This window comes from Dryobates pubescens, chromosome 1 (assembly GCF_014839835.1).
Source record: "Dryobates pubescens isolate bDryPub1 chromosome 1, bDryPub1.pri, whole genome shotgun sequence".
Classification (NCBI taxonomy): domain Eukaryota; kingdom Metazoa; phylum Chordata; class Aves; order Piciformes; family Picidae; genus Dryobates; species Dryobates pubescens.
In genome coordinates this window covers 33,001,503-33,017,068 of record NC_071612.1, presented here as the reverse complement: position 1 = coordinate 33,017,068, position 15,566 = coordinate 33,001,503, and the positions used below count along the sequence as shown (strand labels likewise).

General features: G+C 50.6%; 1 protein-coding gene across 1 annotated transcript in view; it reads right to left on the bottom strand.

Moving 5' to 3' along the window:
• CORIN (corin, serine peptidase) overlaps nt 1–14,069 on the bottom strand; it is a 124,134-nt gene extending 110,065 nt beyond the window's left edge. Inside the window, exon 1 of the mRNA XM_054163615.1 lies at nt 13,962–14,069. Within this exon, the coding sequence (XP_054019590.1) occupies nt 13,962–14,036 (75 nt within the window). The 5' untranslated portion in view covers nt 14,037–14,069. The remainder of the gene's footprint in view (nt 1–13,961) is intronic.
• Between the last annotated feature and the right edge of the window lie 1,497 nt (nt 14,070–15,566).

Genomic DNA, 15,566 nt, shown 5'->3' with positions numbered 1-15,566 from the left:
CCTTTCTTGTCAGCGCCTGAAAGCAACACCAAACCTCTGCCTTTTGCATTGACAGCTCCCTACCACAGATTTTAAAAAGAGCTGCTGTATCCAAATTTGTTTTCAGTGACTGCTCAAGAAAAGAATATTGGATTGTGAAAGATGCTGCCCTGAACACCACAAACTGCTAGTTTTGTGTAACAGCAGAGTAAATATTTACAGGCAACTAATCAGCATGGTGTTTTCCCCCTTCTACTGGAAAAGACCTCCTGAAAAACACTAAACCTGTTTTAAATCATCACTGGTAATTCAGCAAGCATAAACTGCATTTTCCAGTTCCTCATCACTTGAATGTCTGCATGAGGTTTTTTCCCCTTTCATTTTCAGTGCTGAATAGGAGATAAAACTAAAGATAGCGTTAATGGCTCCTATATCACAGAATGTTAGGGGTTGGAAGGGACCTTGAAAGATCATCCAGTCCAACACCCCTGCCAGAGCAGGGTCACCTAGGGCAAGTCACACAGGAGCTCATGCAGGTGGGTTTGGAAAGGCTCCAGAGGAGACTCCACAACCTCTCTGGGCAGCCTGCTCCAGGGCTCTGGCACCCTCACAGTGAAAAAAAAAAAAATCTTATGTTTGTGTGGAACTTGCTCTGCTCCAGCTTGCCACCATTGCCCCTAGTCCTGTCACTGGACATCACTGAGCAGAGCCTGGCTCCATCCTCCTGACACTGCCCTGCACATCTTTATCAACATCAATATCAATGAGGGCACCTCTCAGCCTACTCTTCTGCAACCTAAAGAGCCCCAGCTCCCTCAGCCTGTCCTCACAAGGGAGATGTTCCACTGCCTGCAGCAGCTTTGTGGCTCTGTGCTGGACTCTTTCAACCAGTTCCCTGAGGTCATTCTTGACCAGAGGGTCCCAGAACTGGACACAATATTTCAGATGCAGCCTCACCAGGGCAGAGTAGAGGGGGAGAACCTCTGTAGACATGCTAACCACACCCCTTCAAATACACCCCAGGATGCCATTGGTCTTCTTGGCCACAATAAAGCATTCTTTACATAAATATAAACATTATAGCTACTATTTATATATTCCCTGAGACTGTTTCTTTTCCCCTTGTCAACAAATACTGTGATACACAAGGAATGCACACACCCTATTATAGCAGTAGTGTCTGCAGGAACTTGGAATAGAATTAACCAGGTTGGAAAAGACCTTTGAGATCACTGGGTCCAAGATATCACCCATCACCACCTAATCAACTAAACCATGGCACCAAGTGCCTCATCCAGTCTCTTCTTAAACATCTCCAGTGATGGTGACTCCACCACCTCCCTGGGCAGTACATTCCAATGGCCAATCTCTTTCTGGGAAGAACTTCTCCCTAACATGCAGCCTAAATCTTCCCTGGCACAGTCTGAGACTGTGTCCTCTTGTTCTAGTGCTGGTTGCCTGGGGGAAGAGACCAATCCCCACCCGGCTACAACCTCCCTTCAGGTAGTTGTAGGCAGCAATAAGGTCTCCCCTGAGCCTCCTCTTCTGCAGGCTAAGCAACCCCAGCTCCCTCAGCCTCTCCTCATAGGGCTTATGCTCCAAACCCCTCCCCAGCTTTGCTGCACTTCAGACATGTTCTGTCCTCTCCATTCTAATAAAAAATGGACCAAAAGCATAAATAATGGAATCTTCAGAGAAAAATGGGCCTGAAGAATGGAGCAGGGGTGATACTTGCTTATTTGCTTGGATAACCTCAAGATTCCAGGTTAGTGGCCAAGAAACCTGTCTCCCTCAACTCTTTCTGTAGTCGATAGTTTCTCTGATTCATTCTTGAAGCCTGTAAGGCTGAGGAACCTTGTAGATACACATTTGCCTCCCTTTCTAAGAGAAAGAAGTCTTACAAGCCGAATCCTTGAGGGCAGGCTGAAAGAAAGCAACCCCAAACACCAGAGATTTTGGCATGCAACTGGTTTAGCACAGCACTGAACCAAAATATGTTCTCAGTACCCGAAGAACACAGGTTCCCTTCCCCCCACTGCTGTTAGAAAACTCAGCTGAAGAAAGACTATTTTTAATTGAGCACTACATGCACTGTGAGACCACACCTGGAATACTGTGTCCAGTTTTGGGCTCTCCAGTTCAAGATAGACAAAGACCTGCTGGAGAGAGTCCAAGGGAGAGCCATGAGGGTGATAAAGGGACTTGAGCATCTCCCCTGTGAAGAGAGACTGAGAGACCTGGGACTGTTTAGTTTGGAGAAGAGAAGACTGAGAAGGGATCTATATCAATATCTGAGGGGTGGGTGTCAAGTGGAGGGGGCCAAGCTCTTTTTGGTGATCCACAATGACAAGACAGGGAACAATGGATACAAACTTGAACATTGACGATTTCATCTCAACATGAGGAGAAACTTCTTTACAGTGAGGGTGCCAGAGCTCTGGAGCAGGGTGCCCAGAGAGGTTGTGGAGTCTCCTTCTTTGGAGACTTTCCAAACCCACCTGGATGCATTCCTGTGCAGACTACCCTGGGTGATGCTGCTCTGACAGGGTGGGGGTGTTGGACTGGATGGACTGGATGATCTCTGGAGGTCCCTTCCAACCCCTAAGGTACTGTGGTACTGTTGATAATGTCACTGCTTGCAACTACAAGAGTGGATGGTGCCCTCATTTGCAGTGAAACTGTTGAATTTTCAAGAACATTCAGAATCAGAAACAGTTCTGCTGATGGCAAACTTGCTACAGTTCTAAGTTTTCCTCTTCTTTATTGCTAACAGCTGATGGCAAAGATGTGTGATGTTGCTATGCCACATAAGCCAAGCAAGATTTAGTAAACATATGGAAGATATCAGAGATTTTTGTCCCAAACTGAAGTGTCTGTAGCAGACATTCATTTAGGAACTTGACTGTGGTGAGCATCATGCAGCATTTCCCCACACCAGAACACGAACCTCCACCCAGCCTACCTCAGCAGGCAGTGGGGAAGTGTTTGGGGGAAACTAATCTTGAATTATTGCAGTTTCTGCTTTTGGGGGTTATTCATTTTCTTCAAGTTTCCAGAGCTTGCAAAAAACGACTCAGGAAGACTTCACCAGTGCCATGCTGGGTTTCTGAACACACCCAGAGACCACTCTAATGCTTTCCTGACTGCCCAGATGTTCACTGCGTTGAGGTTTGCTAAGGCAGCAGAGCAGCGAGGGCAAGCCTCTGGCTACAAATTGCTGAGAACCATAGTTCAACAGGCAGAGGAGAAGCACACCACTCACTTGAGGGTCCTGCTTTGCTGGGAGTTCATAGAATCACAGAATCAATTAGGCTGAAAAAGACCTCAGAGATCATCCAGTCCAACCTATCACCCAAGACCTCATGACTAACTAAACCATGGCTCCAAGTGCCACATCCAATCCCTTTTTGAACACCTCCAGTGAAGGTGACTCCACCACCTCCCTGGGCAGCACATTCCAGTGGCCAAGCTCTCTTTCTATGAAGAACTTTCTCCTCACCTCCAGCCTAAACTTCCCCTGGTGCAGCTTAAGACTGTGTCCTCTTGTTCTGGTGCTGGGTGCCTGGGAGAAGAGACCAACCCCCACCTGGCTACAACCTCTTCTCAGGTAGTTGTCGAGAGCAATAAGGTCTCCCCGAGCCTCCTCTTCTCCAGGAGTTCAATCAGCAGATGTCTGCACAAGAGCCATTAGCACCAGAGAGTAAATTTGGAATCTGTTACAACAAAAATTGTACCAAAAAAAAAAAAAAATCTCAGAGGCCTAATTTGTGACAACAAAAAGATCTGGAAAGGACATTCTGAGGAAGTGCAAGGATGCAGATGGAGGAAAACCTCCTCTTAAAATCACCTTTCAAGCCTGGAAAACTAGAAGGGACAAACAAAAAAATCCCATCTGCCCTGTGGCTCCCATTCCATGCATCAATAATCACCTGTGTAGAAACCCCACCAGAAGTCTCATCCCCTACAAGGGAACTAGACCTCCAAATTTGACATTCCTTTCTTTTCTTTTTCTCCCTTATTAGTTCCTGATCCATTGGTTTAACTTTCTGAACTCAAAGGTATCCAATACACCACATACGTGCCATGTGCACTGCTGTTTATAGAATCACAGAATGGTCTGGGTTGGAAGGGACCTCCAAAGGTCATCCAGTCCAACCCCCTCTGCAGTCAGCAGGGACATCCTCAACTAGATCAGGCTGCCCAGAGACCTGTCCAACCTCACCTTGAATATCTCCAGGGATGGGGCCTCAGCCACCTTCCTGGGCAGCCTGTTCCAGTGTTACATTACCCTTACAGTAAAAAACCTGTTCCTAACATCCAATCTCAGTCTGCTCTTCTCTAGTTTGAAGCCATTGCCTTTTGTCCTATCACCACAGGCTTTGGTAAACAGTCCTCTCCATCCTTTGTGTAGGCCCCCTTCAGGTACTGGAAAGCTGCTATTAGGTCTCCCTGGAGCCTCCTCTTCTCCAGGCTGAACACCCCCAGCTCCCTCAGCCTGTCCTCACAGCAGAAGTGCTCCTAATTACAATTACTTTAACCTATTTAAACTCAGAATCTTTTGGTGACCTGAGTCAGATGCCAAACTGGAATGCTAGCTGAGCAAATGGCAGAAATCTTCGCAGGCGCATGTCTGCTTTGTGTGTTGCTTATCCATTTCCCTCTAAAATGTACTGATTCTTCTTACACTCTAAACATCTGCCCAGAAGAAATCCCCATTTGGGGTCTGAATGTGTGATGTTAACTTTACACTAATGGCTTCTTCCTGAATTATAAATAAGAAGACACTAACCCTTGGCCCGAGGATGAGAGCAGCAGCAACATTAATCAAAGGGACGGGCATGGTTTAGAGTCAGAGCAAAGCTTCATCTGTTCAGCATAGCTGGGTACTTATTTGTTCTCTTCCCCAAAGATGAAAATGGACTTGCACAGTATCTCCAAAGGTCAATAACCTACAACATTCAGAGGTGACTCATTCATTTTTCAATAGGTTACCACTTTTCTCAGAAGCATGGCAATGCACTCTCTTCAAACATTCTGCTTCAGCAGAAGGAAATAAGAGAAGGCTATTATTTGAAACTACCAGGGGCATCTTGACAGGAATAGCTGAAGAGGGGACTAAAGATTAAATCTATTTGTCATTGTCAAAGTTAGGGAACAAGGAGCTGATACAGAAAACTCAAGATGAAGTGGTTTAACAAGGCACTTGCATTGCTGCACACGTTTGACTGTGACATAGTGGCAGAGGTTTATGGATCACATAAGGATTTGCAGGATAAAACCTCCTATCTAAGTCACTGCAACAGCACCAATCTGGTGAATTATTCCTACTGTATTCTGGTGAATTATATCCTACTGTATTTATGGCTAGAAGTATTCAATTGAATTCTCATCCCTAGAACAGATGGCAGCTTTCCTCCCATTCACATTCTCTTTGGAAATCTCCAAGAGTCACAGAGGAATCCTGCCTGTGATGGGAGAAAAGCAAATGGAAACCATCTGGGTTCTTAGCCCTTCTGGACCACTATCACCATTACTCCATACACTCTGAACTTATAGGAAAGAAAGGAGAATTGTTAGTAACTTCCAAACACATTCAGCTGGCATTCCATACCTCCTTATAAATTATTTCAACTTACAGCTTTAAAGTGGTTAGCCAGGAACAAAATGAAGCTTTAAAAAAAAAGGCAGTTATTACTTAATCCTTTTGTTACATGCCTGCTGCAGATCAAGTAGTAAGAAAGAAAAATAAGAATGATAGCTACAGTCCCTGATATATTATCCATTCCATATCATTCATTCCATCAGCATTTGGATGTGACATAAAATCACAGAATCAGCCTGGTTGGAAGAGACCTCCAAGATCATCCAATCCAACCTATCACCCAGCCCTATCCAATCAACTAGACCATGGCACTAGCATCTTGCAAACAATGAGTTGTCCCTCAGGAATGCCTGTCCCTTAACACCATGTGATGGCAGAAATGCACAGGCTCTTAGGACAAGCTGGGCTCACCCATGTCTGTCTCTCAGCACCATGTGATGGCAGAAATGCACAGGCTGTCAAGGCAAAGCTGGGCTCACCCATGTCTGTCCCTCAGCACCATGTCATAGCAGAAATGCACAGGCTCTTAGGGCAAGCTGGGCTCACCCACCTGTGTTTCATCCTCAGGATGCAAGAGGCTGGGGAGAGCCTGACAACCCTAGCACATTCTGCTTCTATAATCTCCAGTTCCCCCTGCTTCTAGGGCAATTTTAACAGAGGGTAGACAACCCCCCCAGCAAAAGATTTGGCACAGGAAACAGGAGCAATGGAAGAAATCTCTCTGTTGCACCACTGGCCCATGGAATTCCACAGCAGGTAGAACTCTGTGTTACTGCATGAATGCAGTGCTGCAGCTCTTGGAGATCTGGGATGGAAAACTCTTCACTGCTACCCATGGCTTTATGGCCATGAGAATGCCTTCAGGACAGCAATGTGACCTTGGGGCACAGAAAGCCAATGGGATCCTGGGGTGCATTAAGAGGAGTGTGTCCAGCAGATCCAGGGAGGTTCTCCTCCCCCCTCTACTCTGCCCTACAAGGATTGATGAAGGGACTGGAGCACTGCCTGGTGAAAAATGGCTGAGGGCCCTGGGGCTGTTTAGTCCAGGGAATACTGAGAGGGAATTTAATAAAGGTTTATAAATATCTGAGAGCTGAGTGTCAGGAAGGAAGGGACAGCCTCTGCTCACTTGTATCTTTGGATAGGACTAGGGGCAATGGATAGAAACTACAGCACAGGAGGATCCACCTCATCATGAGGATGAACTTCCTCACTGTGAGGGTCACAGAGCACTGGAATAGGCTGCCCAGAGAGGTTGTGGAGTCTCCTCTGGACATGGCCAAGAGTCATCTGGATGCATTCCTGTGTGATCTGCAATAGATTCTATGGCCCTGCGCTGGCAGGGGGGTTGGATTTGATGATTTTCAGAGGTCCCCTAACACACTGTGGGCCTATGATCCTGAGTTGTGAAGTGAGATAACAATGCAAGGTGCACATAAAACCATGTGGCAGGCAAAGAGGCAGATGCTGCAGGGGTTCCACTCTAATGACAGAAATGGTGAAGAACTGAAGGATGGATGGATGGATGGATTAATTTCATCCCTTTGTGATTTGGGGATGTGGGTAGAGGGACAGGAGAGCAGACAACCACAGAGGCAACACTGCCATTTGGTCAGTTATGAGCAAACATACTTTCTCAGGCTAATGCTGTGATGTGTTGACCATCATTTGTAGACACTTCTGCCCCTGACTACATGGGCATCTGTACTGGGAGTAGGTGTCAAGCTGCTGGCAGTGAGGGGAACTGCAATGATGGCCTCCATCCATACCACAGGGCACTGCTGAGACCATCAGTTGCTGTGGAAACGTATTTAAGAAAGAGCCAAAAACACCATATGGGCAGAGAAGCAGGAAAGAGTGAGAGATAGCAGTGCAAACACCAAGGTCAGGAGAGAAGTAGATGCTCCATGGTGCAGCAGATAATCCCCAAAGGACTGCAGCCATTGGAGGATCCACACCAGAGCAGAGGAAGAGGGAGAAGGAAAGAATAGCAGAGAAGAGCCACAATCCTTCCCTGCACCACTCCTTGCCCTGCTGAAGGGAGTGTGTCACCTGCTGCAGTGGCAAGGGGGGAGGAGAGGAATCTGGAGTGAAGCTGAGCCTGGGAATGGGAGAGGAGAGATGTTTTCTCCAAGTGTTTTGATGCTTGGATTTTTTTCGTGGGTTTGTTTCACATCACCTGAATCAGTAATTAAAGAGAATCAGAGAATTGTCAGGGTTGGAAGGGATTGCAAGGATCATCTAGTTCCAACCCCCTGCCATGGGCAGGGATACCTCTCACTAGATCAGGATGCTCAGAGCCACATCCAGCCTGGCCTTAAAAACCTCCAAGGATGAGGCTTCCACCACCTCCCTGGGCAACCTGTGCCAGTGTTTCTCCACCCTCATGGTGAAGAATTTCCTCCTTACATCCAATCTGAATCTACTAATTTCTATTTTTGTTCCATTCTCCCTAGTCCTGTCATTACCTGGCATGTATTGATATTTATATTAATCAGTAATAAACTGATTTCCTCCATGTGAGTCTCTTTTGCCCACAACAACAACTGGTTACCTCTCAGCCTTTATCTCGACCCACAAGCTTGCTCACACTCATTCTTCCTATTTTCTCTTCTGTCCCACAGGACAGAAGGGAGGTAGTGGAGCAGCAGTGTGGGTGCTTGGCTGTGAGTCAAGGCCACCCCTCCACCAGAGCCAAGATACTCCGTGGTCCAGTGGGGACTGAGAGCTGGGAACCACAACATGGATGCACCAGGAGGAGAAGGCACACACAGCAGTCAGACAGCACTTTCTGGTAGCTATCACTGGGCTTTAACCTTCAGAAATAACAACACATCATAAGCAAATAATTACAAGCATTGCTGTGGGTTATAGTCGCTTGAAACCACAGCTGAGGAGAATCTCCCTTCAGGGGAGCAATCTTCTGCACAAGGCAGGCATGGGATGAAATGTAATTTGGTCATCAGAGGTAGCAAGATTCTCATCTCCTTGAAACAGCAAGCTCTTCCTTGACTGTTGTCTCATTGTTAATATTTTTACATTTGGGATATTAAGCCATTACCTCTATTTCTTTCATGTTTGCTGGTTGGAAAAGACAAGCCCAAATCCCCAAGTGGAAGGGAACTATCTGTTCCACAGCTGAGTAGCAAAAATTAGTTTTGCTTCTACCTGACAGTTAAAAAATAAAGAAGAAAAAGAGAATTGACAATTAAGGTACTAAGGGGATCAGGATGCGGGGTGAGGAAGCTCTCCACGCTGCGCAGTGCCGAGGCGCAGCAGGGCCGGGGAGCGCAGGCAGCGGCACCGGGAGAGCGGTCAGCGCCTGGCCCGGAGCGGCAGCGCTGAGCCCCGGCGCTAGGACCTGCCGCCGGGGCTCTATTTTTACTTCGGTATTTTTTGCATTCAGACTTTCCACTGCAGGCGTCCCGGGTCAGGGGATAGGCAGCGCTGCCGCGGGAATCTGACAGGTCGACCCAGCGAGAGTTATTTATAGAGGGGCGGGGGACGGAGGGAAGGGATGCGATCGGCATCGTATTCTTCCGTGGCGGGGCTGCGCTCCGAGAAAGGCGGCCACCAACGAGCGCTCCCCGCTCCCCCGCCGCTCAGCACCGCCGGGCGAGATGGCCGTGCTGCGGAAGCCCCAAGGCTCGACCTGCGCTCGTCAGCTCGCCCAGCGCCTTCGCTCACGCCTTAGGGAGAAGAGGCTGCCGGAGCCGGCCAGAGGACATGGAGGCTGTGGCGCCTGACAAAGCACCTAGCCAAGGCTTTGAGCTCTTCCTTCTCGCTTCCCCCCCCAACCCCTCTAGTTTTTCCTTATGCAACCTCGCAGGAAGCGATGACCCACCGCGCACCTAGGTTAACTCCCTCAGTGACAGGTTCCAGCATGTGCAGGGGGACGCTTGTGACCTGGGACCCAGACGGATGCTCAGAGCAGTTACAGATGAAACTCCACACCCTCGCATGGCAAAAATTGACTGTGGAGGGTCACTAGAATTAAAAATAGACAGGCAATGCCAGTAGGCAAGCTGGAGCCTGTCTGGCCACTGTCTTCAGAGGTTGTTCTCTGTGTGAAGACCTTTCCAAGAAAGACTTAAGCTTTGCCTGCCCTGCTGTGACAGTCTGTCACTGTGCAAGGGGTTAGAATCCACCTTTAGCCCCTGGCACTGAGTACTTACCCATCCTGCCATTTTTGAGGTCTGCTTCATTTTTGTAGGGAAACAAACCAAGACAGAGGGCAACCTTGCATTTTGAACCGCGTTCAGACGGTAATCACTGCCCCTCAAGTCCTGCTGCTTAAGTGCCATGTCCTGAAAGCTTTTAAAAACCAGGAGGTGTCTGACTGCCACATGTAGGAAGACCTTGCATGTGCAAGCCTAGAACTGCCCAGCTGCAAGTGTCCTGCCATCCTCCCTTGGCTAGCATTCAGGAACAAGGCATTCATCCAGCCTTCCAAGTGTCTGCTGAGGATACCTGACACGCTGACAGGATTTGACTCTTCCCACACAATGTAGTGGTAGCCACCATCTTTTAAAACCTGGAGACCACACCAGGAGGTGGTTGCCACTGTGTGTAACTGCCTCACAAGGTGTGCTCTTCAGCCTGGAAGAAGATGGCTCGGTGTCCACAGCCTCCTGGTGCAGGTGAGGTCAAAGCCACAGCTCCCCGCTCTTCAGGAATAGTCTGGAGTGTCTACATTGTACTGAGGTGAGCAGAATCTGCTGGGTCCTAGACTGGAGCTGAGGGCTCACAGAGCCCAAACACCCACTAGGCCACACCAACGGCAGCACCATCTTCCCAACTGTGTACAAAGAGCTTATTCAGCATTCTGCTTTTGTTGGTTAGAGGAGTTGAGTAGTGGTGAGAGCAGGAGCCACTGGGTTTCTTCACCAAGTGTACCCATCCCAACATTCTCTCACCTATTCTGCCTTCTCTTGGAAGGACTGTTCCCTCCTGGCTGAAGAGCAGCCAGGCAGAAAGGGACCTGGGGGTACTGTTGACAGTAGGCTGAACATGAGCCAGCAGTGTGCCCAGGTGGCCAAGATAGCCCAATGGCATCCTGGCCTGTATCAGGAATAGTGTGGCAAACAGGAGCAGGGAAGTCATTCTGCCCCTGTCCTCAACACTGGTTAGGCCACACCTTGAGTTCTGTGTTCAGTTCTGGGCCCCTCAGTTTAGGAAAGATGTTGACTTGCTGGAAGGTGTCCAGAGAAGGGCAACAAAGCTGGGGAGGGGTTTGGAGCACAGCCCTGTGAGGAGAGGCTGAGGGAGCTGGGGTTGTTTAGCCTGGAGATGAGAAGGCTCAGGGGAGAGCTTCTTGCTCTAAGTCCCTGAAGGGAGGTTGTAGCCAGGTGGGGGTTGGTCTCTTCTCCCAGGCAACCAGCACCAGAACAAGAGGACACAGTCTCAAGCTGTGCCAGGGGAGGTTTAGGCTGGATGTTAGCAAGAAATTCTTCCCAGAAAGAGAGATTGTCCATTGGAATGTGCTGCCCAGGGAGATGGTGGAGTCACCATCACTGGAAGTGTTTAAGAAGAGACTGGATGAGGCACTTGGTGCCATGGTTTAGTTGATTAGATGGTGTTGGGTGATGGGTTGGACTCAATGATCTCAAAGGTCTTTTCCAACCTGGTTAATTCTGGTTAATCTTATTATCACTGATCTCTGCAGTTAACCAACATCTCACCTGGGAAAGGAGATTTCTGTCTGGGTGATTATCCGTCTCAGCCCCCTGTGTGCACTCCTTGCTTGGCCATGTAAATAACAACAAAAAAAACCTCTATGTGTCTGGCAATACATGGAGTCAGTATAACAGCAGGACACAGGGAGCAGAGTGCTAAGACCTGAACATCTATAGCAGCTTAGCAAAAACAACCCCAAACCCAACAAAACAACCAAACACATAGTAGCTTCCTACATTCAACTAAACATGAATTTTTAAATCATTACTGGCACTGCTAGCAGTCCTGGCTTTCCTCTGTATCTGCAGACGTCATTTAATCCATAATTAACAGCTAAGCAAGAATGCAGACACAAACTGGGACAGAGGGAACCCCCAGTATTTCAAACTGTACTCAGACTGGAATCACTGCCTCTCAACTGCATGGCACATTGTGCAGAACACCTCCAGCTGTGACATATGTCCTCATACCTGTCACTCACACCTATACCTGCACACTCAAGTTATCTACCAAAGGCACACAGCAAAGATTTCTGGAGAGGAAGTGAATGTTTTCTTCAGTATTTTATAGTCCTAGCTCCAAAAGAATGATGGGGGGGGGGAACACAAACATTTTTTTTCCCTGGTGGTGCCATCAGATACTAATAGAGCCCAAGCAGATTCCTCTGATCTGGGTAAGAGAGCTGTGCTGCTTGGCAGCACCACCCTGAGAGGCTTCTCAGGAAAATGAGTACTGGTGGCTTCCCCAAGGATGTGTGATGAGTGATGATTATATGCAAGGCTGAAGGGTCAGACTTTCCTCCACAAGCATTACAAACACAGCTGTCAGGGCACCCCATAAAGGGCTGAGATGAAGGAGGGGAAAACAGTCCTGAGTATTTCCTCTCTAAAGGAGGCTTGGACTTCTTATTTTTTAATTCCCCTGTATGCCAGAGGAGCGCCCATCTTCCTACAGTGTCTTGATGTCCAAGACATTCAGGAGGTGTCCCCAGCTTTTACAGAGACACATAAGCAGAGTGGTTCTACAGCTCCTTGCAATACTCCTTCATAGCTGTTTGGATTTCTTTACTAGTGGTGCACCAATTCAAGGCTGCCTGCATCACAGCACCTGAGAAGCTTACAACGGAGCTCCCCAGCTAAGGCATCCATTAGATGTGCTGGATTCTATGGTCCTGCTCTGGCAGGGAGCTTGGACTCGATGATCTTCGAAGGTCTCTTCTAACCCCTAACATCCTGTGAGTACAAAACTGGTCCGTCTTTTAGGAACACAGGAAAAGTTTAAGCGACCATATGGAAAAATCCATCTCCGTATTTTAACTGCTGAAAGCTAAACCTTCCCAAGAGACCTCGTGAATGCATTAGAAGCTCTAGATATTTGATTTCACTTGAGGCTTTCACCACTGCAGCCAGTCTGCTAATAAATTAAAGTTTCATTAATTAACCGTCTGCCGTGAAAGACGTCCAAGGAGTCTGCACATTAAATCAAGTGGAGCAGCGATGCTACCGAAGCACACGGCCATGTGTACACCCTTGTAAACCCAGCCGATGTGCCGCTTCGGTCGCCCGCGGACGGCTGCGACAGGGCGGGGAGCACCGCCGCTCCCTCTCCTGCTCCGCGCCGGCCCCGCTGTTCACCGCCGCCCTCTCCCCGGCTCGGGGAGAGCAGGGCTGACCCCGAACGTTCGTCAGCCGTCTCCTACGAGCTCCCACGCACCCCGTGCCGCCTCTCCTGTAAGGGTAGGAGAGATGTGATCCCCCTTCCCCCTCATCCCTCCTCCCAGGAGGTATGATGGGAGCCTGGGAACACCCGTACTGTCCCGGTCAGACACTCGCAGGCACGCCGGTGTGCTCCTTCTCCCTGCAAGGATTAACTATATCTGTGACCCTCCACGGGATGACCTCCTACCGGGGGTGGTGGTGGCCAGCCGTACTATCGCGCCGGACAGCCGCGCGAAGGGACGTAGGACCCCAGGGTGCATCGGAGCGCGACATCATCTCTTGTCGCTGCAGGGAGACAGATATTGTGCCGGGGACGACGTCCTATGCTCCCCGGGAGCCCAGACGCCGGTAGAGCCGCCATGAACATCCTTGCTGGAGGTAAAGCCCAAACTTTGGTCTCGCAAACCCCGGTCGGACCTGTTGCCGTCGGGCTCGGCGCAACTGCTCTTTGCCATCGCCAGAGCGACACCAGGTCCATCAATGCCTGTTCCCTGATGACTTCGTGAGACCACCGGGGAGAGGACGCCGCGGAGCTCTTCATGAAACGCTCTCAACCACCGGTCGTTCACTGCGACTCACCTACATCCTGCGCCTCTAAACCCGGCCGTCCCGGCACCTCTCCCGCCCAGACGCGCAGGTCGCGCCACAGGAAAGCACTGGTACGGCGGCTAGTGGCCACTTGCCTGTGCCTCCCGGGACCACGACAGCGTCCCTACTATGGCTGATGGCGGGGCTCGGAGCAAGGTTCGCCCCTTCTCCACTTGCCCGAGCAACCTGCCCCTCGGCGCACGGGCATTCCCCACTGGAGCCGCGGCCGCGCTCCCCTTCCCCCCGTCCACCATCCCCGCCACCCGGCGGTGGCCCAGGCTATGTGTCCCGCTGAGCTCTCCGCCTGCGGCCCTGGGGGCGCTTAGCGCCGGAGCCAGCCGTCCCTCACAAGCCCCCGGCCCCATAAGCCGAGAGGAGCGCCCTCGGATTGTCCTTACCCGGTTGGCGGAGAGGACCTGCCGGTAGCGCTCCTCCTCCGCAGGCAGGGCAGGGAACTGTTGCGCGGAGTGCATGCTCCGGCTGCTATTGAACCACTCCACGGTGACCACCCCCCACACGCTTCTCTACCTCAAGCTCTGACGAGCCACAGCCACCCGCCTCCCGCACATATACACTTGCGGGGAGGAAGGGGGGGGGCTCGTCATTTTGTCTGCTCGGCAGACTCCCCCTCCCCCTCCTCCACCCAATAATAATAAACCTCGGCGAGAAAGCCGCCACATCCCCACCCCTTTCCAGGCTCTGTCCCTTGGGGACAAGCCGAAAGACAGACCACTTCTTAACTGCGCCCTGAAAGCCGTCCCCCGGGGAGGGTGGGTGAGGTGTGCACGGCCTTTGCCTGTGTCTCGCTCCGACAAAGGAGTCCTCATCAGACCGCGAGGGGCTTCAGGTGCGTGCCTCAGGCAGGGGCGATGCGGAAGCTGACGGAGCTCGTCCCTCGTGCTCCTCACCTTGTCTGGTTGCGGTTCTGCTCCTGAGTCGCACAGGTCTGCACCTGCGGATGAAGCGATCCGAGAACACCGCAGCGCAGGGACCCACCGACGCCCCCGGCCCGCCGAGTTGGAGCGCGGAGTTCAGGGGGTGGCAAGCCCGGACCGGGCTCCGAGGCCCATCCCTCAGCGGTTCTCGGGCGCAGAACTCCTGCAGGCGCCGAAGGATTCGTCAACCTTCTGGGTGATCTTAATAGTACGTTACGGTCATGCAAAAGCTTTCGTTTCACCCCGGGGATAGGAAGTTTCGAGGCTGCAGGGTCTGCGAGGCTTTCCTCCGTAGCACAGGGGTTTGCCTTTCTCCACCCGGCACTTCCAGACAGCGGCACCACGCGCTGCCGCCGCGGCGGCAGAAGCGCAGGAGAGAGGACTCTGCCGGGAGGCAGCTCTCCCGGAGCCGGCGACGGGTCCTGGAGCCGCGCAAGCCTGTCGTGCCTCGTCCCTCCCGCGCAATACAGCGGTGGCCGGGGACACTGCACCTGTCCCCCCGCGGGTCCTGGCCGTGACCGACCCCAGCGACCTGAGATCTGGAGAGGGGTGTTGGTTGTTGGAAAGGTCTTAAAGCAAAGGTCTCAAGCCCAGAGACAAGCGCTGCCTGAAGCTGCAAATGACAAAGCAAATGCCTCACCCCATTAAGACTTAGGGCTTTATTTAAGACTTGAATTTTGATGCCTTTTTTTGTTCCCTCTTCCCTTTACCTGCTTCCAGAGATGGCAAATCCTTCTGAAGCCTAAGTTTGTGCACATAATGGAGCTCACATCTGCTATCCAAGAGTGAGAAAGTCACTGGGACAAAAAGCATGGTTGAGGGGCAGAAGTGGGTGCTGTAAGAGATGCATGACAGGACCCTTCCAGGAGTGAGAGGGAGCTGGCACTGGCACCATGACTCATTTCTAAGATAACATAAACCAGAAAGCCTTCCAGTTTTCCCTGTGTATGTTTTAGTGGTGTTGAAATGCTGCCATTCAAAATGTGAGCCAGAACCCCTCCCCAGAATGTGAACAACCACCTTGACACAAATACAGCTCCTTGGTCACCACTCTGGGCTGCCAGTGAG